The sequence below is a fragment of the Aspergillus terreus genome, genomic scaffold, assembly GCF_000149615.1.
Source record: "Aspergillus terreus NIH2624 scaffold_12 genomic scaffold, whole genome shotgun sequence".
NCBI classification, from domain to species: Eukaryota; Fungi; Ascomycota; class Eurotiomycetes; order Eurotiales; family Aspergillaceae; genus Aspergillus; species Aspergillus terreus.
In genome coordinates, this window is record NT_165935.1 from 1,124,891 (window position 1) to 1,152,774 (window position 27,884).

General features: G+C 51.1%; 9 protein-coding genes across 9 annotated transcripts; 4 read left to right on the forward strand and 5 right to left on the reverse strand.

Annotated features, from left to right (window-relative positions):
- Positions 1–135: 135 nt before the first annotated feature.
- ATEG_08390 (uncharacterized protein) lies at positions 136–2,373 on the reverse strand (the record flags this gene model as incomplete). Its single annotated transcript, XM_001217011.1, has 1 exon — positions 136–2,373. One exon carries the CDS (start codon positions 2,371–2,373, stop codon positions 136–138), a length of 2,238 nt encoding a protein of 745 aa, XP_001217011.1.
- A 1,873-nt stretch (positions 2,374–4,246) lies between these two features.
- On the forward strand, positions 4,247–5,398 carry ATEG_08391 (sugar phosphate isomerase/epimerase family protein; the record flags this gene model as incomplete). Its single annotated transcript, XM_001217012.1, has 1 exon — positions 4,247–5,398. One exon carries the CDS (start codon positions 4,247–4,249, stop codon positions 5,396–5,398), a length of 1,152 nt encoding a protein of 383 aa, XP_001217012.1.
- Positions 5,399–6,239: 841 nt separating this feature from the next.
- ATEG_08392 (amidase family protein) lies at positions 6,240–8,326 on the forward strand (the record flags this gene model as incomplete). The annotated part of the gene is made up of 2 exons (XM_001217013.1): positions 6,240–8,086; positions 8,134–8,326. The coding sequence occupies 2 exons, from the start codon at positions 6,240–6,242 to the stop codon at positions 8,324–8,326; spliced, it is 2,040 nt and encodes a 679-aa protein (XP_001217013.1).
- A 502-nt stretch (positions 8,327–8,828) lies between these two features.
- On the reverse strand, positions 8,829–9,884 carry ATEG_08393 (uncharacterized protein; the record flags this gene model as incomplete). The annotated part of the gene is made up of 1 exon (XM_001217014.1): positions 8,829–9,884. The coding sequence occupies one exon, from the start codon at positions 9,882–9,884 to the stop codon at positions 8,829–8,831; it is 1,056 nt and encodes a 351-aa protein (XP_001217014.1).
- A 944-nt stretch (positions 9,885–10,828) lies between these two features.
- ATEG_08394 (T6SS phospholipase effector Tle1-like catalytic domain-containing protein) lies at positions 10,829–12,242 on the forward strand (the record flags this gene model as incomplete). Its single annotated transcript, XM_001217015.1, has 3 exons — positions 10,829–10,901; positions 10,960–11,139; positions 11,212–12,242. 3 exons carry the CDS (start codon positions 10,829–10,831, stop codon positions 12,240–12,242), a joined length of 1,284 nt encoding a protein of 427 aa, XP_001217015.1.
- Positions 12,243–13,051: 809 nt separating this feature from the next.
- ATEG_08395 (S1/P1 nuclease) lies at positions 13,052–14,058 on the reverse strand (the record flags this gene model as incomplete). Its single annotated transcript, XM_001217016.1, has 3 exons — positions 13,052–13,621; positions 13,671–13,762; positions 13,818–14,058. The coding sequence occupies 3 exons, from the start codon at positions 14,056–14,058 to the stop codon at positions 13,052–13,054; spliced, it is 903 nt and encodes a 300-aa protein (XP_001217016.1).
- Positions 14,059–15,264: 1,206 nt separating this feature from the next.
- Positions 15,265–20,441, reverse strand: ATEG_08396 (uncharacterized protein; the record flags this gene model as incomplete). The annotated part of the gene is made up of 3 exons (XM_001217017.1): positions 15,265–17,697; positions 17,749–19,395; positions 19,458–20,441. 3 exons carry the CDS (start codon positions 20,439–20,441, stop codon positions 15,265–15,267), a joined length of 5,064 nt encoding a protein of 1,687 aa, XP_001217017.1.
- A 722-nt stretch (positions 20,442–21,163) lies between these two features.
- ATEG_08397 (ankyrin repeat domain-containing protein) lies at positions 21,164–24,466 on the forward strand (the record flags this gene model as incomplete). The annotated part of the gene is made up of 9 exons (XM_001217018.1): positions 21,164–21,466; positions 21,516–21,562; positions 21,881–21,951; positions 22,045–22,244; positions 22,275–22,408; positions 22,459–22,670; positions 22,721–23,327; positions 23,538–24,077; positions 24,142–24,466. 9 exons carry the CDS (start codon positions 21,164–21,166, stop codon positions 24,464–24,466), a joined length of 2,439 nt encoding a protein of 812 aa, XP_001217018.1.
- A 1,156-nt stretch (positions 24,467–25,622) lies between these two features.
- ATEG_08398 (uncharacterized protein) lies at positions 25,623–27,782 on the reverse strand (the record flags this gene model as incomplete). The annotated part of the gene is made up of 5 exons (XM_001217019.1): positions 25,623–25,978; positions 26,038–26,510; positions 26,563–26,979; positions 27,036–27,569; positions 27,622–27,782. 5 exons carry the CDS (start codon positions 27,780–27,782, stop codon positions 25,623–25,625), a joined length of 1,941 nt encoding a protein of 646 aa, XP_001217019.1.
- Positions 27,783–27,884: the final 102 nt, after the last annotated feature.

Below are 27,884 nucleotides of genomic sequence, written 5' to 3' on the forward strand. Positions count from 1 at the left end.
TGATTTAAGCCATTATCTGGATACAATTCTCTTCAATAGCCAAATTCACCAGGGGCCCATTTCATCATATATTACTTAGGTAGAAGGCGCCACCACATAACTGGTATACGACGCAACCTCATGACCATCTCGCCATTAAAAAACATCTCCAGACAATATCTCCTCTCTCGTACCTAGATGGAACACCGGAATATGCTCCACCGGCGCAGGGACCTTCACCGTCTGCCCCCCGGCATACGTCTCATTCGTCCACCAGTACGTCCACGGCTTGGTGCCATTCTGGCCCGTCTGGGGCAGATACACTGGCCACTCGGTCGTGTTGGGCGTAGTCACCGGGGAGACCAGCAAACGCGGACCGAACATGTACTGCTGGGTAGTGACGTTCGTGTTCGCCTGGGTCATAGTCCGAATCCGCGGATCCGTCTTCTCGAAATCCATATACAACGGCCGCATGATGCTGCGACCGGTCTCATGGAACTTCTTGAAGATCGCGCGCAGATACGCACCAAGTTGATACCGCAGATGGATATACGACACGATGACGGGCGTATTCTCCTCGCCATACGACCACGGCTCGTTGTTGCAGGTGTATGCGTTTTGGCTGTCGCACTCGCGGCTCCCGTGCGTCCGCATAAACGGCAAAAACGTCGTCCACTGCAGCCAGCGCACGTACAACTCGCGGTACTCGGGCGTGTCGATGTTCGCGCTCCACGGCACCGTGGGATCAGGCTGGAACCCGCCCGCGTCGACGGTCCACCAGCCCCAGCCTGTCGCCGCGGCCGACAGCCCGCTAGCCACCTGCAGGCCCAGCGTCTCCCAGACGGAGGTGATATCACCGGACCAGATCATGCTGCAAAACCGCTGCGAGCCGATGTATCCCGACCGGCTGAGCGAGATGTGCTCGCACGCGGAACCAGGTTTCGAGTCCGTGGCGTTGCGGAAGCCCTCGTCGATCGCCATCTGGTGCGTCCAGGGGTACATCTTCCCGACGCCGAGCTGCGTGCCCGCGGCGTAGAGCACGTTCGGCAGCGCGTACGGGATGGACTGGATGTACAGGGACTGGCCGTTGTTCTCGTAGGCCTCGCCGAGGGCGCCGCCGTCGGCCTGGTCGATCCAGAAGTTCCGGATGCCCTTGTCGTAGTAGTTGCGTTTGAGGGTGTCCCAGAGGAAGCGGCGCGCGTCCGGGTTCGTCGAGTCGATGTTGCGGATGTACGAGCCGTTCCAGGAGTCGGTGGTGCCCGGTCCGTCGCGCGTCGCCGTCAGCCACCCATTCATCTGCAGGGCCTCGTAGTTGACGCTGTCGTCGGACACGCTCGGCCACAGCGATGCCATCATCTCCGCGCCGGTGAGCTCTTTTACTTTGCGTGCCATGGCGGCGACGTCTGGCCAGAGGCGCGGGTCGAGCGCCCAGTCGCCCTGGTCTGCCCACGACTGGTAGTCGATGACGATCATGCCGACGGGGATGTTGTGGTCTTTGAAGTTCTGGGCCAGCAGCTCGACCTCGGTCTGGTTCTCGTACCGCAGCTTGGACTGGATGTAGCCAAGAGCGAAGTCGGGTGGTGTCGGAGCACGCCCGGTCAGGGCGGACAGACGCTGCTGCAGAGTGTCGTAGTCGCCTGCGGGCGAAGCGACAATCACGTAGTCGACCAGGGTGGCCGACGCTGCGGTGAATTTGTTGCGCAGCTGGCCGAATTCCATGCGGCCCTCGGACGCCATGTTCCACACGAAGCCGTAGCCCTTGTTGCTCATGAACACGGGGGTGGGGATGTGCGTGTTGAAGTTGATCAGGTCAATGACGGTGCCTTTCTTGTTGACCAGGTGGTCCTGCTGCGTGCCAGTGCCGTAGAACTGCTCGTCGGGCGTGGTGCTGAAGGTGAACTCGGCGGAGAACTCGGCGCCAGGGCCGTTCCACGAGTAGTATCGCGGGTTCACGGATTTGAGCGGTGCATACTCGTTGGTGAGAAGGGTCTCGGAACCATCTTCTTCCACGCGGTAGAACGCCAGTCGATATCCGCCGGGGTTGCCACCCCAGCCGGTCGTGCGCACGATCATGTTCCCGTTGCGAATGGCCAGGGACTCGTTGCCGGTGAAAGCCGTGTCGTAGTCCATACCATGCGCTTGACCATCTTCAAAGCCTTCGAGAGGGGGGTCATACACGAAGCTGAGCTCCTGCCCCGTCGGCGGCCGGAAAGGCCAGGCGCGCACGCGGAACCCGTCGTACCCAAAGGGCTGCACCAGGACCGTTTCGAAACCATGGCGCATGCGAAAGCCTGTGGAATTGGGCTTGAAGTAGTCGGTATCTCGCGGGTGAACGGGGTTTGCCAGGGCCAGCTGCCCAGCGCAGGCCGCCAGAGCCACCAACCAGCGATACATGGTGGTATAATCGCTTTACTAGAGAGACCAGTGCCTAGGCCATTATTTCTACGAGATGTCTTCGTTCTTTTTATCATAGACTGGCAAGTTTATCCGTGAGAATAGCCTGAACTGTGCGATGCGCGCTGGAATGACATCAGGCAGCACCGGAATGTATGGACGGAGCGTCTGTAGGCCGCGATCGCCGCATATTTCGCTTGATTAAAGCACGACCGGTCTGGGCAGCTCTGGCCGAGAGTCCGGCATCCCACGTCCGGAGCGCTCCGTATGGAGTATGAAGTTGAGCGTGGGGAGGCGGAGATGTGGAGAGATGAGGGGATTCAATTCCATTTGTAATATCGATTGTCGCCCGAGTTGCCATGCTGGGAGCCGATCGACATGGGTCGATAGTAGTCTGAGACCCTGTCAATCAGAGGCCTGCAAGATCAGACCATCATGGCGATGCATATTCGGCTGAATTGGGGGACGCTGGCGATTGCATTCCGGTATGTGGCTGCGGTGCGTTGAGGTCGTTTACATGCCTTTATGGAGCAGATGAAGCTCTACTTGGACGTTGTCTGACGACGGGATGTCTTAGAGGCAAGATTGTTAGTTTAATAAGTGAGAAGTATGTTAAGTTGAAGATCCTTGTATTTGTTCTACGGAGCACAGTATTCGGGGCGGTAGTAGATGTGGTGTTGAGTTGACCAGATCTATACCAACTCCATCGCGGGACCGTAACATTTGTGGCTGCATCTGATATGAAGGGGTCTAATAACATGATTTCGAATTCATCCAGTCGTAGTTTTTAACCGATACCATCACTCTGACCAAGCTTTGGACTAGCAATAAGGGTTTGCCCCGGCATCCTGCGCGATCTTGGCAGAAGAGCTGCCACATCAGGCATAGACGATGGAACAATAGATAGGGGCATGCTGAGTATGAGGAATCATGATATAGGCCTGATATTCATGTTATTAATCGTCAATATAGTGTGTTGGGTTACTGATCGATGTCAGTGGCTGGCAGATCTGGCAGAGATATATATTTTCACAGTAACTATCTCGGACCTCATCTCACCTTTCTTTCTACATGCTTCAATCGAATGTTACACATCTACCATTACCCATCCATTCATTTCTATTTAATCCATATAATTCATCTATGGCTCTCTATTCGCCTCATGACCACGCTCGACAAGACATTCAATGGCCCCAAAGGCTCCGATTGCTCACCTATCCCATTCCGTCTGACTTCCACCCAGGACGCGATCTGGCAAGATGCATCTACGGGAATAAACAGTAGAGGACTGACCAATTCACCCAACAGTTTGGAATAACATAGATGCAATAGAACGACGGCAATGCAAGGCAACGATAGGTCGTCTACCGCGACTCATTTCAGTCTCCTATTGCATTATTTTAACAGGAGTATGGGGTCTTCAGACAGTGCAGGCCTGACTGTTGACTGGCATCCTTCTCCCGTCCCAGCTTTCCCTATTCATTTGTTGTATGTGCATTCCTCTATGTGCATATATCCAATGCGAGCAAGGTTGTTTATGCCTCAGGCACCCAATATACCTAATTAGGAAGGGGTCTCCAACAGCCCAGTTCAGTTCCTTTTCTTAAGTAGAAACCCGTCGGATTCCACCGTTTTTCCACCTATAAGTCTTCCCATGACACCAGGATAAACGTTTATCTGGCATATGTGGGGATATAAATCCGGGGTTATGCCCGGCGTTAATGACCGGGCGATGGGAAAAGCGTTCATCCCTCCGATGTTATCTTCCCGCCATCAAGACCACCATCACCATGCTGTATTCCCTTTCTGGTCAACTTCATGCACAGTTCGTTCATAACATAACGAAACCTACTCATTTCTGAAATCAGCCGTCATGCCTATTTCTTGGCCGCCCGCGGCCATCCCCAACGAGTTCGGTATCGCCACGCTGTCGCTGGGAAACGCCAAGTATCACCAACTCCGGCCGCGGTTAGAAGCCGCCGCCCGCGCAGGGTACCGCTGGATCGACCTGTTTGATGAATGCTGGGCTGCATATCTGGAAGAGCATGGGTTGCCCGCGGACCAGCTGTGGGAAGCCACGCCGGAGAATTTGCGCGTCGCTCGCAAGCTGGGAGATCTAGTTAAATCGCTGGGAATGCGCATCGCCTGTACGCAGCCGCTACGGCAGATCGAGGGCATTAAGGACCCGGCCGAACGGCGCGCCACCCTGGACCTCGTAGCCAAGCGTTTCCCTTTCATGAGAGCGTTCGACACCGATCTGGTCTTCATGTGTGCCAACATCCGGACCGATGACGGCGTCACCTCCGATCTCAAGACCGTCGCCAGGGACCTAGCGGAACTGGGCGACATGGCCAAGGAGTATTCTGAAGCTGACGGAGGCTGCATGCTGCGCATCGGGTACGAGGGTCTGTCGTGGGCTGTGCGGAATACATGGGCATCCACCTGGGAGGTAGTCCGCATGGCCAACCGCCCAAATGTCGGTCTGATTGTCGATGCGTTCAACGTGCTTGCGGTTGAATTCGCCGACCCGTACAATCCCGCTGGCCACGGTCGGATCTATCCGACTCTCCAGGAATCCATTGACGTGCTATGTGCCTCGCTCGCGGGGTTCGTCGCCTCCGTGCCGGGCGATCGCATCTTCTTTTTCCAGGTCGGCGATGCCGAACGCATGGATCCACGCACGTTTCGTCCGCCGACGGATCCTGAGGTCCCGGCGCTGTTGCCGTGGTCGCGGAGCCATCGTCTCTATCCCTTTGAGATCGAGCGCGGGGGGTACATGCCCGTCCACTTGGTCGCTGCGGCCGTCATTGCTACCGGATACCAAGGGCCCATGTCACTCGAGGTGTTTAACAGCTCATTAAATCAGCCGGGCGCGGACGTGATTGAAACACATGCGCAGCGCGGGATTCAGGGGCTGCGCCAGCTGGCTGATTCCGTCCGCCATGTGCCGGCTTTCTGGGAAATGTGGCAACGAGGGACGCGAGACTTTGGTCGTTCACGGGTGCTACGAACGGGGCGGTTATAGAGTTTATGATGATGCTATTAAATCCAAGTGGCTGGGGAATCTGCATGGGCTGGTCATCTAGACTTGGTCTACGGTTCATGTCAACATTAGAAATCCACCCACGAATATAGAGCTAACATCCCAGTACGCTGAGAAATACCTAGGTAGTCACCACAGCCGCATGTACAAACTATCCAGGACAACAGTGGATTGTCCCATTAACTCCAGCCAGGCAACAATATTGAGGTGACACAGCAGGCTTCCACCGCTGTATTGAAACCAGTGCCATTTCGATTGTTCTGCCGGGACAATGTGTCTGACCTGCATTGTCCCAGCCCTGGCACATTCAGGTCTAATCACCCCAATACTAGCGGATCATGGCTTCCCTGACATTGTCGGAAGAATACAACCAATCCTAGGTATAGTCCGTACTGGCTGATATTGTCCGCTCAGGATCAGGACCGCCAAGCTGGTATCGGTATCGGTGCGTCAGACGCCCACTAACAGAGTAGCACCGTCCAGGGACTTTGCATCCGGCCCATCCCACTGACCTGCATCCATGATACACCGCAACATGGCGAATGGGTCTGCTGGACATGGGAGCAACGTGGACACAAACCCATGTGTTCTGGAACGTCCGTATAGAACCAATCCCTTGCGTTGAGACAGTTGAGACTTGCACTGAACACACAGGAAGACCAAACACTCAGGTGACTTCACCCTTTATCCTACGCAGGCATATGGGGTAGGATTGTTCCAACAGTCGCTCGCTCGCTCCAACAGGCGTGTCTTCATATTGGGACAAGTTAAAAAGACATTACCCGCATTCTTGGATGCACCTATGCTCCACACTTTTTACACCATGCGAGCGTGGGCCATCGCCCTTGTGAACGCATTGGCGTTTGGCCAGGAAGCAACTGCACTTCCAAGCCATCGCAATACGATCACAGAATCTCAGGTAGGCCTAGCAGGGACCTTCTACCACCTTGGAAATGTTACATATTTTGCCAACTCCAAGCGCCCGTACAGAGTGTTGAGCGTGTCTGCACAGCTCGCAACGGATGGCCTACTTCCTTTGACAACAATCGTTGTCAACCAGAGCCAAGTCACTGGAGACTTCCTCAACGCCACCATCTCCGACTATCTCGCCCATGACGACGTCTTTTCCGTGGATTTCCTGGCCAACATCTACTTGTCTGCGTCGTCTGGCGCTGTAATAGACCCAACAGCGGTGGAATACCTCGAGACCCTCGATGTAAACAGGATTTTCGTTGACACGACTGTCTTCCAGTCTGTCCCTGCGTCTTTCATTCACGTCCATTATGAAGCTGCGACTACCGTTGCGTCTGGTCCCTACACAGCCGTGATATCAGACACCACCTTGACGCTCCTTACCACCTATCGACTTTACGCCGATGAATACCGGGATTTCATCACTGGGATCTACCCGTCTAACGAGGGCACTGACTCCTTCATACCCCTGCAATTCACGTCCTCGAGCATGCAGGCACCCATGATCCCCGTCCCAAGCCGCATCCACTCCTGGAACGACACACGCCCCTTGGCAGGTGTTCGAGTCGCAGTCAAAGATCTGTTCGACATCCACGGCCTACAGACCTCGGCTGGAAGCCACGCGTGGACTCTCGTCACGCCAATCGCCAACTCTACAGCGCCGGCTATCCAACGGCTTGTCGACCTCGGGGCCGTCCTCGTCGGCAAGTTCAAATTGGCGCAGTTCGCATCCGCTTCCGACCCGTGGGAATGGATCGACGAGCAATACCCTTTCAATCCCCGCGGTGATGGATACTTGACATGTTCGGCATCGTCCTCCGGCGGGGGATGTGCCGTCGCCGCATACGACTGGCTGGATGCGGCCATTGGCACCGACACAGGCTCATCGATGCGTCGTCCGGCTGCTGTCTCGGGCACTTTTGGCAATCGCCCCAGTCAGGGGATGATCTCCTTAGAAGGGGCAGTTTCATTGAACTGGGCCCAAGACACAGCTGGTGTGTTTTCCCGGGACCCAGTGGCATGGTCGCGGTTCGCAAAGGCCTGGTATACTCCTGAACTCCATCAGAATGTGGCGGTTACAGGATTATCCCCGCTCAACGTCCCAGACACGATGAAGTTTCCAACGCGGATCCTCTATCCAGATGACTACTTTCCTATGCAGAACCCCGCAGCGCAAGGAATAGCCGATGCATTCATTGCCAAGATGTCAACGCTGTTCGGAATGACGGTTCAGCGTTTCAACTTCACTGCTACCGTGAGCAATGCCACTATCTACCCCAACATCGAGCCGTGGGATGGTCTGTTCTACGCATCCAGTATGACGACCACCTGGTCGCAGTATGTTGATGTTTCTGGCCCCCTCATGTCGAAGTACAAAACCCGCTACGGAGGCCGCTTTCCCCCGGTCGAATCTGTCTGGCGGACCACGTGGAGCCAGCTGAACCTGAGCGCCCTCACGCAGAGTGCGTATGATCAGGCGTTGAAAGATAAGGCGCGGGCGGTCGAGTGGTTCGAGAGTACAGTTCTCTATGAAACTCCCGAGTCCTGTTCCGAGTCGTTGATGTTGTGCGATATTGGGACCGGTGGACTGCCGAGCTTTCGGGAGAAAGGTCTCAATGATGGGCCGAATGCTACCTATCTGAACGTCGTTCCGGACGGATTAGTTGTTTCTTGTGCCACGATATGTCCGCTTTTCGGGTATGTTCTCGTCTGGATGCTACGATGAAGATACTAACTTCGCGCAGATGTGTCGATCTGACGATACCAATCGGGCAGGTTGTGTATCACTCGCCGGTAACAATGGTCACTGAGCAGTGGCCTGTGAGTATCAATTTGATTGCTCGTCGGGGATGTGACTTAATGCTGTTCAATATGGTGGAAAGGATGGCGGAGGAGGGTATTATCGGGACGGTGAAGACCGGGAGGACGGCTTTTTAGCATATGAGCTTGTCTCCGGACCTGGAGCAGGTTTACATAACGAGCGTAGAAGCCGAAGTAGAACAGAAACCACACTGGTTCTGATCCGATAGTTGTCCATGCCAAGCAGTATAATAGATGTTAACGGAGCTCTACCAGACAAAGCAATGATGTTACGCCACCAAATATTCCTCAGAGCCCGCTACACTGATGCCTCAGCCTGATTTGGCTATTGCAGGGAGCGTAAGCATCGGCATCGGCAATTTGGGGCAGCACTTTCCATTAACTTTCAGTGTTCGAATACCTTTTGTAATACCTAAAATCAACGCAGAGGAACATTGGATGCAGATTATGATAATTAAAGCCCCGAAAAAGCATTTTGATACACCTCTTCACGGGATTTTTTGACGGCGACGTTGCCCCAGTCCTGATATAGGTCCGGTTTTATTGTCCAGTGGGAGGCAGCGCCTGTGACTGTGAGAGATGTGTTTTGCCAACAAAACTAATAACATATCGGGATGAACTAGTGCGCAAAAACAATCGGTCGACCTTGAGTCTTTGCCTGCTGAGAGTTGTAACTCACGCCATCAATCTTCAGCCCGTGGTCATCAACAAGAGTTATAATGTCACCATTCCTTGAGAAAGGGAGATTTGGCACTGCGAAGTCTTTGCTCGCCTTAGAGTCCAAGGCGGCATCCTTAGGAAGCTTTTGGACTTCACCAGCTGAGTTATGCAATTGCCATGATGCCAGAGACACCCTGTGGTGTGTAAGGTTCGCAAGAGTGACTGATTTCTGCTTTTCGACATATGCTTCCTTGATGGCCACTGAATTCTCAAGGAGTTCCGGGGCCAGGAACTCTCCCCAGGTCAATGGCGAGATAGCATGGCCGGCATCATCGTCAGTGTGCAAAGCCTGCGATGCAAACGCAAGGAAAACTCCAGTCCATTGATCGGTGTCCTTATAATGGATGAGAAGGCCACCATCTTGGAAGACCCCATCGTCGCGACGGAAGCTGTCAATGTTGCCCTGGTTCATATGCACATTGTGTATACCGTTTTTCGTATCGAAACATGAACCAAACAAGTAGATGTCGGCTTGTTTTTCAATTGATTGCTGTACTTCAGGCACCAGTACGTCGATAATATCATTATTTGGGCCGTCAATATCATGGGGAAGAACGCGACCGCTCTTAGTGTCGAAAAGGTCAGATCGAATATAGTCCAGCCCTTTACCATCAAGTTCCTTGAGAGGATGAAAGCCGAAACTGAGGTTGGCGATCTTTTGGACAATTGGGTGCGCTATAATGTTATGATTCACCCAGTAGGCAAGTCGAGACTCGCGACCAGTAGATTTGATATTGATCGCTGCACGGAAGAGCCCAGGAATCTCCCTGGGCTTGTTCTTATTTGGAGGCGAGTTTTTATGTTTCTGACGATACTTGCGGTCGAATTGTGGCTCCACGTCTTGGTTATCATGATAGTAGAGCGACAGATGAGGAGACCTTGGGTCTTCGTAGCGGTCTTCGACCTCGTAATGAACGGGCACCCCCTTCCAGACGCCGTAGTCGGGGACAGGCATTCTGGTCGTGCGCGATGTGATGATAGAAGAGGATTCGAAATTGTGGTTAATGCGTGGGGGTTTATTTTGTGCGAAGCAACGTAAGGGTTCAGGATACGACGATGAGCTTTTATAGGTGAGACCAGCAGAAATCGGCATTCAGGCAGAGGCCTTGAAGGTGGCTGTTGTTGGACACCTACATTTCGCCCTTTCGTGGATTTGGTCGCTGTCACAAGCTGAGAGGTCTAGAACAGTCGACCGCACTGGTCATGCTATCTTCATTGTTTGGGACAGCAGCAGCTCTATGGGCACGCTGCGCAAGTCACGATGCCTCAGTATCCGAATTCATAGTCGTGTCACGTTCAAAAGTGGGAGGTTAATTGTGACGAGGGTTATCCTTTTCCGGCCTCTTTGTAACCGCATGATGCGCCGGTTCCACGGTTGCTTATAATCTGGATCTAATCTGCAAAGTAAATCGAGTGTGGCTAGAATTAGCCATCGAATGTTAAACTTAATGGGCAGTTTTATGTTCTTTCAAGTAGATCACGCCGAGCATTGTACCAGTGGAAGGTCCAGAATATGCTCAAAAGCTCAAACTGCATTCATGAAGAGAGACAGCGGTAAAACATTACAATGATCATTCTAGTAGTTATTGGCCGATATTTCCAGTTGTACGTCAGTGGTGTGATCTACCTTTATCATGGTGTCATCATAAATTCTGCAGGGCATTGTTTGTATTTAGACTACTAGGTAGCTACCTAGTACGTGGAGTCAATTTCTGAAGACGCCATTGCCCATATCCTTGACTACGACTGTATCAAGCAAAGGCATCTAATTCTTGACGTGTATATTGAAATAGTGAGGACCTCCTACGCCTAACCCTTGAATTCTGTCTTTGTAACAATCCCACTATAGAGTAAATCCGCTCATGTGGAAAAGACACAGAGTTTAGGACGCTACACATTATGGCTTCTGTATTGCCAGAAACTGATACATTGCCTTGGTCCAACCGCAAGCGACTTGTCGTCTGCTGCGACGGTATGTTTGAACATTTGCCTTTCTCAAGTACTGGCAGCTTGTCCTTATAGTTTTATAGGTACCTGGGCAAACGCAACAGGAGATACATTTCAGCCACCTACAAATGTGACTCGCATAAGTCGGGCCATCAGTCGTGACGGGTATACTGAGGAAAATGGCCAGAAAAAACGTATATCGCAGATAGTGTATTATCAGAGGGGTGTTGGAACCGGTCTTATAGGCGATAAATTAGGTGGCGGTATGTCATTTCTGTCCTCTGATCTGTCTCTTCCTATAAATACTGACATTGTTATCTTCTTAACCCTAAAAGGGGCTATTGGCCTGGGCCTCAGTTCAAACGTCCGGGCAGCATATGCCTTTCTTGCTGATAACTTCGATGACGGTGACGAGATATTCTTCTTCGGATTCTCTCGAGGGGCTTACACCGCACGGGCTGTTGCTGGCCTCGTCACTAGCCTTGGTTTACTTACCTCCCGTGGAATGGACAATTTTCCGACTGTTTACAACGACTACTACATGGTGAAGCAGGGAGGCACTTCCGCTGACAGAGAGAGATACCAAGATGCAGACTGGCGTCGTCGTATTGGTTTTCGAGAAAAGCCATTGGAACAGTTTACGGTCAAGATTATCGGGGTCTGGGACACCGTTGGATTCCATGATAGCTGGCTGAGCCGGTGCGTAGGGGAGAAATTTGAACTGCCAAACACTATCCTGTCGCCGGATGTCCAACATGCATTCCAGGCTCTATCGCTCGATGAATCAAGGAACACCTATGAGCCTGTCCTATGGTATGTTCCGAAACAGAACGTCGGGCAAGAGCTTCGTCAGGTGTGGTTCTCAGGTTACCATACAGACGTGGGTGGTGGAGCTCCAGACCCTAGGCTAGCGGACATTGCACTAGCGTGGATGGTCTCTCAATGCACGAAAGACGGCCAACTGTCCATCAATCTCGACTATTTTCATGATGGGTTTTCGCAACAAGTCAACCCAGAGAGCCCGACACCCTGGGCCACAAGCCTTGGTGATGCTAATCCTGTTAAGTGGCGTTTCTCGACGTTCTTGGAATCTTTTAAGGGTCGTTCAGCGCGAAAACCGCTCGGATACACAGCTCTCGGGCATGAAAGCATCACCAACGAAAGTATTCATGAATCGGTCAAGGCACGTAACCTCCAGGCATCTGATAGGCCAGCGTATTGGCCTTCTCATGTCTTGGAGAAGTCGGATGGTTCTGGGTGGATTTTGAAGAATAGTCATCGCAAGATCCCCGAATTCGAAGCGTCTCGACTAGAGAAACAATTGAAAGGGCTGATTAGGAAGGTGCATCCAGACACTATCGATTGACATCTCTATCTTGTGCTTTCATTGCTCTTTTGTTACTGGAACCCCGAAAATGAGTCCGATGGCGTCGCTAATGTATTCTGCTTCGTAACCCATGTAACATGTTTGACGAAAATGAACTATCGTGGAATCTAGTCTTAACCCTACTCAGGGACTAAAATATCCACAATTATATAACATCTGGACGTCGCCGTTAGATTAGGAATCGTATCCCCGTTAGTCAGGGTAATGACCTACTAAGTCAACCACTTGATGTCTATCTATCCTTTGTCTTAGCGTGCTCAACTTGAAGTAGGATAGGCAGTGCTATTGCTATCAAGTCAAGAAAAGGTCTAGACTAGTTATTTATGCTCTTGATATGTTAGTCGCGTTTAGTTATCTAGAGATGTATGCTCATGTGAATGCACCTTAAGAAATATATTTTATACGTATCCTATTAACAGAACCCTGTGAGCAATCTCAGTGGCCCTGTAGATCATCATAATTTTGATAGAAACAACAATAAGCACCAGACGGATGTACTGACCGCCGATGAGGTGTTAGAGGGGCTTAACGGAGTGCTGGGGATAAGGGGCGTGTCGTTTAGAGTGGTAGCAGCTGCAGCCAATCACCAGTTTATCATTTGACGCCGCTACTGAGCCTAAAGCTGGAAAGCAGATTTGGGATTGAACTACATAGGTCAAGGGTGCGACAGATATTAAAAAAATCCGGACAAAAGTCAGGTGCAATTCGATTAACACCAATAGCCCTACAGTCCAATCCGATCCTTGCAATCACCACCTCTTCGTCCTACAGTCGCTGACCTACCGAGCTCACAGCTCGTAGGATCCACTACCCTGAGCCACAAATGCAGCTTTGGCATGTTGTTTCTCTGCGATGGAGTTGATCCAGGTCGCCAGGCGAACACCCGCCTTGAAGATTTGCTCTTCGATAACGGGTACGGCATCTTCGTAGTAGTCCCCAGCTAGATCTTGTGTCGTGAGGTATTGAAGCCCTCGCTTGAAAACAACTGCACAATTAAGATGGTTGGACTCAGTTGCCCATTGCTTGAAACATTTCTGGGGCTGCGTCACATCATTGCATTCAGTGACTGTCGCCGGTCGATGCAGATTCTTTTGAATCAAATCTTTGGCCCATTTGAGGGAAGCCGTTTTCTCGTCGTTGTGTTTTAGGGAGTGTTTGATCCCGTTTATCTTGTGCGGCATATCTGTGTCCCAAATACTATGCAGGTTATCATTGCGACCGTTAAAAGAAACATCGATTTCGTTTCCGCCCCTGCAAAGACCTTCCACATGTAAGGGCATGTGCAGGTCGCCGAAGAAGTGAACTAGAAAAAGCACGGCTTCTGTCCGGTTAAAGCTGTATTCGCTCACTTGGCTTGTCTATGACAAGGTTAGGTAAATGACCTGAGGGGGTGGGAGGGAGCCGAACCATAGCTTCCATGGCAGAGATGATGCAGTCCCCGTTCGGGCAGTCCAGGGACGATATGTCGCACTTGTGATGTACAGGATCATCTTTTATGTCTGAATTGATATACCGAGTCAGCACCAGTCGTTTCACAGCGGCGAGGTTACGTACCAACATAGTGCCAGGGTTTGGTCTTAGGATATCTTCTTTTCTGTTCATCAGCCCAGGTTGCCGCGTCGGAGATATCGAAATTATTGCTAAAAGGCAGTAGGTTGTCTAGAAACTTGGATCCATCTTCGGTGAGATAATTCTCTGCGACGTAGGCCACTGTGCGGTGACCGACATCACCCCACGCAAGAGCCCAATTGCATTGGGAGATGAGCAAGACCGCAACTCCAAGCCCGAGTTGCATTATTTTAGGCAGCATTTATCTTCCAGTGGCTTCGTGGCGGAATTAACTGCGAGTTGAAGTCTGTAGACAGTGACTCAATATTATTATCAAGGAAAACACTTTCAGTGAAGTACCTATAAGCAAGCCTCCATTTATATTGTATGGATAGCCTGCGGCCACTGAGAGGCCTTGGGTCCATTGGGATTTACCGCAGCGGTCTAGATCCAATATGACCCGTTATGACATAGATAGGATCCAGCTAAGGTCATTCGAATAGTGGTATGCTCTTGAGTTTAACGGACCGCTCCTCATGTGGTCTGCGTACCAAGATTAGGTTCTTAGCTACCACTTACCAGCTTGGACTGATTTACTCCGCCAAAAACCCAATTCTTTACTTGGTTGTACCAGGAACTCCGTTGGGGGATCGACTGATCTAGTTCCGCGTCCGAGAAGTATAGTCCAGACAGGAGGACAGTGGAATAATTTCATTCGAGGAGAAAGCAAGATGTGGTTAGTGAATAGCATAACGACATTATTCTTCAAGGAGAGGAGAGATATGTAGCTGAAACTAGGTATGTCCAGGACTAGACAGGCTGCTTTGGTCTTTACCAGAAACAAACAGTATGAGCCATTGAATAATCACCGTTGCCTTTAATTATTTACTCTGGGGAGAAATTTTGTAAGCACTCTACCTCTATGTGATGCCAATAGTACGTCGCCATGATAATCCAGGTAGTGCATTAAGATTCTCATGTGACTTTGAATTCTTACGACAGTTGCTTTCGGCAGCTATTTCTTTTATATAACGCGAGAGCGTGTCGTATATATGAAGGCACCTGGAGCGAAGAAGAGTGGATGGATGATTGAAAGAAAAGGTGCAGAGATGAAGCCAAAGCCGGACGAAGCATACGCCCTTATTGTTACTTCCGCGGTCTTTGTTGACTTCACATGGACCAATGTAAAACGTATGCAAATCCACCTTGCGAGGGGCCCATAGCGAACAATACTCACATATATCCTAAGAAAGAGAAGTATTGCGGCCAACAATTGAGATCCCAGTTGGGTCAGATAAGGAAATGGATTGTCCACAACCAAAGCAATCAAATAGATGATGTATACAACAATCCTCTACGAGAGCGGATATCAGAGCGTTCTTCAGTATCCAAACCAGGGGTGAAGACCGACATGGACATATCATGACAATGCTGGTCTACACTCAGTACCGTCTTACTCCTCTCCCAATTGAAGAAATGTCACTCGACCAGATTTGTGACCCATGATTAGGACACCATCTGCAGTCGCCGCACACGTTGGAGGATCATCATTCGGCAGCAGCAAGGCCAATTGCCCCTGATGAACCCAATTACCAGTCAGGAAGAACTCCGTGCTATTAGTTGGGACCCAACCAGGGTAGAACGACGCGAGTTCGAGTCGATTGAGTCCGGTATCTATCATATTCCCGTCTTCGGAAAATTGTAGCCGCTGAGCTTCCCAGGGACTCTCACGCTGGCCGATCATCGTGCCTGTTCTGGCTTCCCATAATTGGTAGGTGCCATCGTGGGACGCGGACAGGAGTAGTTGTCCATCGGGAGAAAAGGCCGTCAAATGAGGCCAAGTCTCTGGTTTAATTGATGTATTCAGCGATCTTGTGGTCATGTCCCAGATCTGAATCTGGCTCTCCGATGTATCATCCACGATAATCGACGCAAGAGCGTTCCCATCCGGGGACCAGGAAACGGCAATCACGTCTTGCACAAAATCACCAAGGACACTCAACTCCCCGTTAGGGACATCCCAGATGGCAATCCACCCCCCGTTCCATATTCGTTCAACCGAAGTATGGTGTGGTCCGAAGGCAAGAAATCTACCATTCGGCGAAAACGCAAGACACCCGTGATCTTCAGAAGCCCCCTTGGCCACCTGCAGCAGAGCGCCTGTTGCCGAGTTCCAGATTCCGACAGCGGGAGGCATGATCGTTGAGGAGATAAAATGGGGTTCCCCACATCCAAACAACTGGAGCTCATCGGTGTCGACTCCAGGATCGTTTCCTCCATCGACCGTACCTCCCAGCGTTCGCTCCTTGGCTAGACACAGGTTTGCATTGGCGTATTTGAGTGCTAGGAGACTACCATCCGGACTAAAGGCCGAACAGATGACGTGGCGTGAATAACGATTGATGCATCGAGTCAATTCGCCGGTTGCAATACTCCAAACTTGCACCTCCTTGCCAAGAGGAACAAGAAATGACTTCCCATCCGGCGAAAAGGACGGGTCAGCCATGGGGCCACCGTCAAACGTCTGTCGAAGGGATCCAGTCTCCACGTCCCACAGGCGAATCCGACCAAGTTCTGCTCGAGAAGCAGCGACTCGGAGATCCGGTGAGACTATAATGCTGCGCACAGACTCGGTATGGCCATCAGGGCGTTCTGAGCTGGCCTGTGCAGAAAGGTCCCAGAGCCTGATAGTCCCGTCCCTCGACGCAGACGCCAGAAGCTTATTGTCCGAGGAGAAGATTGCGTTGTAAATGTAGTCTGAGTGGCCTTCAAGCTGATGGACCAGTTTACCTGTTACTAGACTCCAGACCGCAACCGTTGGCCCTTGCGAAATGAATGCGTTGACTCGCCTGAACTGGACGGATGTCAGTAGCGTACCATCTGGTGAGAGTCTGAGTCCCTGGCAGCGGGGGCCGTGCAATGTCGCCTGTTCATTCGATATGACGTCCCACAGTTGGATGTTACTGTGGTCTGGTTGACTGCACATCAGTATTGCGCTGTTTAAGAATGCCAGGTCCAAAAATTCTCCGCTGAGCTCAGCCAGCTGCTCTCCTTTGTCCAGATCCCAGACCTTGACGGTCTTGTCATTGGAGACGGATGCCAGAAGCTTATCATCCGGAGAAAAGACCACACGACCTATCGCATCGAGGTGTCCAGCAAACTCATGCTGCAAGATGCCCGTGCGGACATCCCATAGTCTAACGCAACCGTCTGCAGAGCCCGAGGCTAGGAGCACGCCGTCGTTAGAAAGTGCCATGTGCAGCAGATCGTCCTTGGGGCCTTCAATAATTCTCAGAGATGTCCCGTTTCTGATATCAATGACCTCGAACTTCAAAGTATATGACGCTATGACGGCAATTCTTCGGTCCGCCGAAAATAAATGCAACGGAGCCAAATGAGTTTTTTGAGTTTTTTCAAGGGAGCTCGCCACTTCCTGTATCAACAACCCCGAAGCCAGATTCCACACCCTGACGTGTCCAGGATGGGAGATTGACATGACGAACTGACCATCAGGCGAGAATGCAACACGATACCCGGCGCCCAACGGGGCAAATTCCCGCAGCAGCGTTCCATTTTCTGTATCCCAGATGCACAGATTAGAAGATGCGACCCGCTTTCCATCCGGTGACAGCGCAAGATCCTCAGGCCTAAGAGTATCGTGAAGTGTCTGCAGTAGTGGATCCCACTCTGCTTTCACTTCCGGGGCCCTTTTTATCCATTTGGGGATCTCGCCTTTGAAGTGTTGCCGAATCACAGATCGCTCAGGGGAGTGTATAAGTGCAGAACTGTATACTTGAAGCGGCGCTGCCTCTATAACCAAATTGAATCTTCGCATGAACCGCTTTGCATCATGCAGTATGCCAAGAAGAGCCATCCTGGGTGGGCCCTACAACATATCGTTAGTGGGAGACGGTTCATCCATGGCGTTAGAGCTTACTGGCAAAGCAGAGATATAGTCGGAAAGCTTAAGCACCGCGACAATCCCATCAGAGAATTTGTGAATTAGGCTAAGGGCTTCAAACCAGTGTAGTAAGTGGGTCTTTAGGAAACTGTAAACCTCGTCTTCATCAGCGGGTTCAAGGCCAGCTCGCTGAAGATGGCCCGGCCAGTACCAGCACGCATACTGAGCGCCTTCGGGCAGGTGTTGGAGCAGGGTAAGAGGAGTAACATCTGCTGCACGAACACCGAAACTGGGTAGGTTGCAAATATTCTTCCTCAGGACGGCCTTCAAAACACTGAGGCAGTGCCGAAATAGAGCAGTGTGTGTTTCCTTCTCGGAAGCCAAAAAGCTCTGGTCAATGCATCTGGCCGGGTTGAGCAGAAAATCACGGAATGACAGATGGAGAAGTTGGATTGGCAGTTGCTCGTTGCCCATGGCCAAAACCGAATATAACTCCCCAAGCGTGTCTTTGACTTGTGACACGGGCTGCCCTAACAGGTATCCTAGAGCAGCGGTGGTAAGAGGCTCAAAGAGGATTACAATAGATCCCACTATCTGTCTGAATCGACGACATATCAATTCCTTTTCTTCGTCGATCGCACCACCGATTACCGAATAGCGTAAAATACGGGTATATATGCCGTCTAGGCTTTTCTGTGGTGATCCGTCCGCCACCCTGTCATCGAATATCATGTTCAGCCGCATATCTAGACGGTCCTCGCGTCCTTTCGCACCACTGAGGAAAAGGCAGGCTGTCGCTGCGTATATAAAAAGCCCGTCCGATTTCCGGGCAATGTCATGAATTCTCTTCTTGCCAGGCCAGTTATCGATGCATTTTGTCGGGGTAAGCTTCGTGATCTCGTGCTCCAGGTATCGCGTAATGTCGTCCTTGTAGTCAGCAGTCAATGTGTCAGGCAGTAAAGCAACTTTATGAAGCTCGTCTTCGAAGATAGAGACTCCTGCGATGACACAAAAGCCAGAGCGCACATGTGCCTCAGGTCTGCTGGTTACAAAGAATTTCAGGTGAATTGAAGTCAGCGGCGGTGCCTGGGCGATGAGTTGAAGGAATGCCGCGAGGTCCGCTTCGCCTTCGCACTCGTCCAGTGCATCTATCACCGTGATCAATGTCAGAGGCACCAATATACGCTTTTCAAACAATCGGAGAGGAGCAAGGACTAGATATTCCCACTGGTTATTGAGCGATTGGGTTCCTACGCTCGGATACTTTGAGATCGAGCTGCAGATATCCGCTTTGATTTCAGGGATCGTTATCGCAATTTGCCTGCAGATAGTCGTGACAAGCTTGCTGGCATTATTCCGATCAGGCTTCGTCCGATCGAAGAAAAAGCTCGCTCCGAGAACCGCATTGCTAAGTGATTTCTGCGATGCGCCTTGGAATAAGGGCGTCTGATCGTAACAGGCTGTAGCAAGGGTTCGAGAAATGGTGGACTTTCCTGTACCGGCCATTCCTTTTAGCCAGTAAATGGTCTCTCGGCCTGGGGACTCCTTCCAGGATTGGATCTGAGTAAGAGTGTTGTTCTGAGTACCCTCCAGGCACCTAGCCTTATGCTGGTCCTCCCATGAGTTGAACGCTGCCCCACCGGCAAATGGCAAGCTGTTAAGTAAACTGTCCTGTTTCGCGGCCTGAAGAGCAGTCAGAAAAACAGGCGGAATATGCAAGCATTGGTGATATGTCGTTGACGTACTTTGGCCTCATCCCGAGCCTCATTCATGGTGTCCTGCGCCAGTTTCAACTGATCATTAAGCTGGGCAACCCCAGTCTCAATTTGCCGCAGGATATGTCCCCTTAAAGCACCCAGATTTCCATTAATCGACTCCTCAACACCCACAATCATCTGCAACATCTCCCTCCAATCATCTGTAACCCTCAAGTCTTCTATGAACCGGAAGAACCCAGACCGCGAGAAATGCTTCAGTAGCCGCATCTGGTACCTTAGAATCATAGAGTAGAGCTTCAGCGTTTCAGACCTGATACTTGCTTCGAGATCTTCAACGGGCTTATCTGAGCTGGAGCCAGTTCTGCTAGTTGGGACCTCGATATGCGTGCATTCAATGACCCGGTACCGGACCAGAAGGCCTGAAATGCGTTCAAAGCCATCTATAGAATCCTCCTCCTGTGTGAAGGACTTGAGTATTGGGTGTAGGAGCACCAAAACCCCCGCCCAGGCAAGTGCGGCATGCGGTTCCGTGCTGACAGCCGATGAAATAAAATCTTTGACGCTGAGGATTGCATGGACTGCTCGGCGGGCCTGGTCTTTGATACCGATACTCTTGCCCGCTACAGTGACTTTGAGGTGCGAATCCTGTATCTCCTGAAGCCGATGCTTGACGAAACCTCGCATTCCTCCCTCAGGATCAGCGTCAGCTTCTTCCGCTGCCTGAGAATCACATTCCCGCGAAAGCGCAAATTCGTAGGCATCCAGAAGCTCTGAGTCATCTTTTCGAAGGTCCTCATAGGCTTCTTTCCATAGTCCCTTAAGCTCTAAGACTCTCGGGGTATTTAAGGGTTGAGAATCTGGCTCCGCGTTCCTGGATGTATGCTCAGGCTGACGAGGTGTGCGGGATGCGGGGCTGTCGGGCTCGTCTGGCTCGTCTGACGATCCTCCCAAAAAGCGTCTGAACCGATCGCGCAGTGGCATCTTTTTTGATGGTTTCTTCGATGTTGGCATCGTTTAAGACTTCGTAGAAGCGGACAGCCCCGTCACATTAATCGGAGAAGCTCAGGGGCAAAAATATGATTCCTGGACAGCGAGTTCGGAGTCAATAGGCAAACAGGCACAACGGTGGCTTGCTGAAAGGACTGTATCAATCCATAGGATCCTACTTAACCACTATTACTACAGACTATTATAACATGCACAGTGTTAGGGATGTTTGTCAGGGTATCATCCACATATATATTGCTGGTTACGCACACGCCGGCCGGGTAGTAGTTGTGTGGCTGACCACCAGTGAATCCCGGCTGGGCGTAATCCTAGCCTTTCTATGGGCTAGTGTCTATAAAGGCAAAGACAACGGCAGGCCGATAGCTCTTATGTACTTCCTGTTTGGGGACTCATTCCTCGCCGGCGTTTTGTTTGCAGAGTAGCCCCGAGCACACCATGAGCGGCCTGGAGAGTGCCCTGAGTCGGGCAGTCTCGTCACGAAAGTCCCAATCCTTAACCGCTCCCTGGAGCGTTTCCACACTCTCGTTACCAATGATCCTATCTGTTTTAGTACCTCTAAAGCTGTAGATTATTTCATTGGCTGATTGGTGTGAGGGCATTGTCGGCAAGGCTGACAAGACATGAGCCTCGGCGGCTATATCGTTTCCTCCCATGAACTGTTTAACATAATTTGACTCTGTCCTGCTCTACCTCGACCACAGTACCTCCAAACACGCGACCAAATCATGGCTGAAGTTGTCGGAGTTGTGTCTGCAGGCATCGGGCTGGCTGCCTTCGCTCTTCAGGTCGCAGACAAGATCGAACGCTTGAAGGACCTCCGTCAGTTTAATAAAGGCAAGGCTGAAGAGGAGTTGGAATTCCTCATTCAGCGGTTAGAAGTGTTGCGAGCAAATATTCTGTCGTTTGAGACCGTCCAGGGGTCGAGCGCCGTGGACCGTGCTGTCAGCAACTGCCAGTTGGCATACAGCAGCGTCGATGATATCCTGCAGCGGGTTACCGGAAAGCTGACCCCGTTCGAATCATGGCAGGTGGAAATCTGGAATCCACTCTGGGGGCATCAAAAAAGAGCTTAAACAGGCTGGACAAAAGGTTAGCTCTGTCATCATTGATCTCACTTGCTCATAGTCAGTCGTCATTATCCCCTAAGCATGGTGCTCCCTCCCTGACGGCCAAGCTGTTCCCAGTCTCGTTGCGCAGATTCATGTCCAATCGCCACGGTTTATCGATACAGATGCTCTCATAGCATCAAATCTTGTCGACGGTCCCCTCCCGGCGAATTCCCACAACAATCAACTTTCAGTTGCGACAAGTGGTCCTCTTTCGGACTTGAGTTCAGCGGTTGGAGCCGTTGTGCAATCCTCTAGAAGCGTGCTACCTCGACAAAGATCGGCTGACTGTGCATTGAAACACTGTCACTGTTCATGCCATTTGATAAGACGCAGCTCAGGCCGTCTCTGGACCGTAGAGTACACTCCTATATCCATGTTCTCCATGGTTTGCAACAACCTACATTGTACGGCAACACGATACCGGTGGAGCGTTCACTTTGCCCTTACCAAGTACGGTATCCCGTTCAGAATGCATTCTGCTCTAGAATTCGTCTTAGGGAGTGGAAGATATGCGCTTCGGCCAGCTCTCGCTATTGAGAGAGTGGTCAAATATACATCTCCTGGCTTTGAGGCTCTGTGGCGTTTTCGAAAGGGTCTGATATCTTTATCCGAGACCATGGAAAGATTCCGAGAACTCAGAAGATCCGATCCATCGCTCAGACAACACGTACATCCAGGAGGTCGCAACTATGTCGAGGTAAATATAGCGTGAGCCTACCAAAAGCAGGAAGGTGATCTAACACCGCAACAGGAACTGCTACACTACGGTCCGAATGGAGTTAGAGGCCAAGTCCAGCAATTCGAGCTTCTGGAATTCTTCGTCCGCGAATTGGGTATGACGCTGGAAAATGAGGATCAGAGGTCAGTCTTGAACTATATTGTCCGCTCTTTGGCTGAACCACAACTTTCAGGTTCCTCGTCCGTTGCGCAATGTGGATCGGCGAAGGCCGGCATCTTGAATTGCTCAAGACAATTCTCAACAACGGCTTTGACCCTGGGTGTATTGAATCGCCGGTCTACGAGGACTGGCCTGCCCGTTGTTCACCCAATTGGGGCTCGGAACAGTTCACACCCGATCCATTCTTCATCGAGTACTTGGCTATGCTCGTCGAAGCTAGTCCGGGTAAGTACAAGATACCTACTGAACTTCTACTTTGTTGATTGCGAATGCAGGTTTTGCTGGATCGACGCCGCTGCACGACGCCGTGCTCCTCGAGTCCCCAGCCTCTTTGGCTTCATTGCTTTCTCGCTCAGCATTACACATGGAGAAGAACTTTCTGGGTCAGACCCCCTTACACTTGGGAGTCCGCAATGTGGAAATAGTCCACCTGCTGGTTGAGGCCGGGCATCACATAGATATCCCGGACAGCGAAGGAATCACCCCGCTGATGTATGCTGCTGCGATGGGCAAGACCGATGTGGCCCAGCTACTCATTACCCAAGGAGCGAATCTTTTCATGCGAGACCTCAAATGGGAGCGTGATTTTATCGCATATGCAGCGGCCTGTGGAAATTGGGAATTAATTATGGACGCTCTCGGCACCATCCAAACCTGCTACCCACCGAAGGCTTTCCAATACTTCGTATCTTGCGCTTTAATGCGACTGTTGTCTCGTGATACCTGGCTAGAGGACTCGTGGGGAAGTTATTTCGCAAGACTTGTCGCCTTACTTGCGGATACCAATATCAAATTTCACGATAGTTACCACGGCACGGGCGATAACAATCTCCTTCACTATATCTCGACTAAAGAAGACGCCTCGACCTTGGTTCAACACGGGTTTCGATTGTTCAACCAGCCCAACAGTGAAGGAAGAACTGCCATATATTCTTTGTCACGCGTTCTAGACTCGAAACTGACTCGTTTTTTGATTGACAATGGGACCGACATCAATGTCGTTGACCGAAGGGGCCACACTGTCTTGTTCTCATTACTCCGACACTTATCTACCCTGCACTTTAGAACATGGGATATAATGGATTCTATCAGGATATGCCTGTATGAGGGGCTCCCCATTTTCTCATCGGATGGTTGTCGCTGCCCATGCTCCCCCGAAGGGTGCTCTCTTCCTGCTGCCTTTCATACTACTTTCGGGAATTCCATATTCGGCGGTGGTGCCCCCAGCTCTGTGTGGGCACTAGAGCTAGTGTCCCTCGTTGAGGAAACCAGGGGCCCTGAGAACGCGCAGAAGTTGGTACTTGCATTTCTGCGCAGAATGAAATCAGACCAACTTGGTTTAACCCATGTATGCTGCCATCGAGGACAAGGCATAATGAGGGAAACTTCCCTTGAACACGCTGCAATCCCGGATGATGATGTTGACGAAATCCTCGAAGAAGAGGAGGAATTCATTTCTGAGCTTGAAGATGATATGTTGTCATTGGCTTCGGAACCTTTAGAGTGCTTGAAATCGAAATGGATGGTCATGCTCCGAGACAGGTACTTCGAAGAATTGGAAGCATCTGAGAAGCGCAACAAGAAGACCGATAAACTTGACGAGATCAAAGGAGTGAGTCAATTCCTCAAAATGTAATATCCTGTGGCAAGTCTGACAGAAGTAGATGAGGTATGAAGTGGATTATAAAAATGATAGGTACCATGTCCATTGCGATTTAGACATCAATACCCGTCCATCTGTGTCCGGCCGTATGGCCGAATACATCGTCTGGCTGGAGCACCAGTACAGCAGATTGATAGACTCTGGAGACTCTGGATGCCACAGAGATACGTGGTACAGCAAAAGATTGGCGTGTGTTTTCGAGTTCATGCAAGTCATCCAGATTGACGCCGAGGAAATTGTTGATAGAGCCAACAACAAGATCAAATTCGTATCCTGGGAGGAACCGGGCAACCCAGATAAGGACCGCATATCTGAGCACTTTCTGGCCTCTGTGAAGAGGCTCGCAGCGAATTCTTAACATCCAACCCAGGTGCCACGCTATCACGCTAGATACTCTATACTGAATTCATCGACCTCTGAGTTTGTTTTCTTGAATGTAAGTTCGCTAGTCACCGAGCGGCGGTCGTGATGCAAACCTTCGAAGTCGCTCAGTCCTTCGGTAAAGGGGGGAAACCAAATTGTAAGAATCCAAATACAAAAAGCTAAATATAGCAATGAGATTATGCTGGTCTTCATGGTCGCTTTGCTTGGCGTCTAATAAAAGCCCAAGTCCATAGTGCTCCTCAAACTTCTCACGGAGAAGGGCTTATTACTAAGGAATGAGCTCTGCTATATCGGCTTAGGCAATTAGTAAATATAGGGTGTTTACAGTCGGTAATATATACAAGATAGTATAAGGTGAGATGTTGGAGAGTCAATGGACTTTCCTGCCAGCTGAGCTTCACTCTCCCTGGGGAAAAGGATGCTGGTAGGGCGATAAAATTAGCCAACAAGTAAAAACGCAGAGCTAGTTACTTAGAATAATTAGATAAAAGCAGAAATTTGGGGTTTGATCCTTATACATAGAACAGACTATTTATGAAGTATTAGGCTTAACTAACGAAGGTCTGTGGACAATTATAGGTCTTGAGCAATACACACCAATGGCCAGTAATAGAGTGGTAGAGCTGGTGAGCTAACGTGCTAGAGGGACCCGACAGTAGGAAAGAGAAATAGTATGGCGAATATCTGCGGTATAGAAGACTAGGGGATAGATACATAACTGTTCACTGGTCTCCTAAAGGGTTGGGGACCAGCGGCAGGTTTTGACAGGGTAGGCAATCATGTGTTTTATCATGACCCGCGGTGCCTGGGGCTCTAATAGTATAGTATTCGGGTGGGTGAACAGGGGCCTGAATGACTCTGAAGGAAGACTGAATAGGGCTCCAAGCCGCCCACGCAGCGCGCCTGGTGACCACCACCATACTTATGCTGTTGTATGTTTCGTTACTTTTTGCTCATTGTTAATTAAACCGGTAGACTGTAAAGGGACGTGGCGTCCATTCGTAAACTCATTATATTAAAAGAAGTCCACAATACTCCGAGCAGGGATATCGAACAAGCAATGCGTCATACGACGGGTACCGGGATGGGAAAACAGTTAGATATGTGTCAATCCACATAATCAGCCCTATTCAATGATCGATCCGTTCAAGCCCACTAGTATCAGCTGCCGTATCCTTATGTCGTGGTCCATCAGAACCAACGCTTACTTCCGAGACATCCGACACATAGCTCGGCCGGTGGGGATGTCTCTCGGAATTGTCCCTATGAAGCACATTGGCGATAGTGAAGGACTGTGAGCTGGACACACTGGACACCTGGCGATGGTGTCCTGGTCGTGTCGGAGAGGACTCTGGGTCTGGCGTTCCGGGAGTTATCGGGGATGCGAAGTCCGTATGTGAAGTGGTGGCGCTAGACACCGTTGGACTGGGAAGTGGTAGGTTGTTATACGAAGTTGGGAGCTCTACGGGAGGTGAAGTGCTGGGGTCTGATGTGCCTTTTGTTAGACTTAAGAATCTATATGAAGGATGATGGGAAGAAACTCACCAGCCAGCTCATGGACGGGCTCGCTCGCCGCCTCGTTTGTGCGATCAGGCGAGACGGCTGTGCCGTGAGAAGTACCCCTAATGTTCGGGTACTCATCGTAGGCCGTATCACCGGCAGAAACAGTCGTCTCACCTGACTTGGGCACCCCGAGGACCCATCCCATGATGCGCGATCTGCGTTCCGAAATCTCGCTCTTCGGCTGGGCTGCCTGGGCCTTGCGGCGGCGGCGAAGACACCAGAAAAGAAGAGCACCTCCGATGAGCAGGAGGCCCAGAACAACGCCGATAATGGCGCCGGCCCAGCCTGGAAAGCTAGAGTTTTTGCCCGGAACGGGAGTCGGAGTCGGTTCATTGTTGGCGCTTTGGTAGGGATAGAATGTCTGAACCGATTTGGTGTATTTCGTCTTGAAGACGTCCGCCAGGGAGGAGTTTGTCCATGAGTCGGGGGCTGTTTTCGTGGCGCCTCCGGTGGAACTACAATAGTTAGTGATCTGGTAGATCGAGAGATGGAAAAGTATTGACGTACCTCCCTCCAATCTGCGCGGTCACTAGATCGGGAATCTTATAGTCACTCCATTTGGTCGGATCGTATGTGTCCTGAAATTTGCCCGTGTTCAGGTTAAAGACTTGAATGATACCACCATCAAGACATTCAGAAGTGTCCATTTTCTTCCCTCCCAGGATGAACATCTGATCCGGGTACGGCGTCACACACTTATGCCCACTGCGTCCATGCGATGTCTGGCCACTGTAGAGCTTGACCCATTCAAACGACGGCAGTGACAATACATAGACATCATCCGAACGTTCGTCCGTGTCGAGGACACCCCCATAGCCTCCGTAGATGTAGATGTTGTAGGATGACGAGTCCTGGGCCGTGGTGTAGACAGAGCAGAATTGTGTGAGCTTGGGGGGCGTATCGCCGGTGGTGTTTTGCAGGTACCTAAAGCAACAAGTCAGTAATAACTCGGTCTCTTGCTAATAAGGCTAGCCACTCACCATTTGTCGGCTGCGATGTCGTAGATGGCCACCGACTCCATAAAACTAGGACTGACAGCATTGCTCTCCTTTTCCTGATCACTGCTCAACACGGGCCGTACAACAGAAACAGAGTCCGTCACGCCGCCAATGATGACCACAATTCCAGAAGAACCAACAGGCAGCCAGACAGCCTCGGCGTTCGTACGCCCCCGTATATAGTCCGGCAGCGTCCTGTTTGTCCACTTGTAGTCGCGCATCGACGACATATCAACCGTGACCATCGTATTCGACGTCGCGTTCAGCCCGGGATCGCTATACTCGGGCGAGCCCCAGTTGGCTTCGTGCACGCCGCTAAAGTAGAACCCTAGGTTTTCGCTAGGAGCCGAGACGCCTGCGCCGCTGGTGACGAAATTCGTGACACCGTTGTCGAGCCTCACGTCCCATGGCCCTGGCGCCCAGTTGGCGCGCTCCGCGCCGTATTGGAATAACTCGTAGCTGAAGGTCTGGTCGGCGTACGGTTCCGCTTCGGATGACGCTCCTGTCAGCATGCCGCTGCGTATGGTTAGGAATAGTTGTGTGACTGGAAGTGGTTCCAGCTACATACCCATAGAACATGAGGATATCGTTGTTTGAGAACATGGCTCCATCTAGGTAATTTGGGGCGACGTTGTTCCCCGGGCCTGCCGACTTTGCGATGTTGCCAAGGAGGCCGGTGAGGTTGGTCTTGGTTGTGTCGAATGGCGTCGAGAAGTTGAGATAGTACATGAGGCCGTCGACATTGCCTGGGGGTGTGAGCAGTTGAATATACGCATACGACGGAGAAGCAAACCATTGTTGGTCTGTGTAGTGCCCCCAGTCGATACGTTG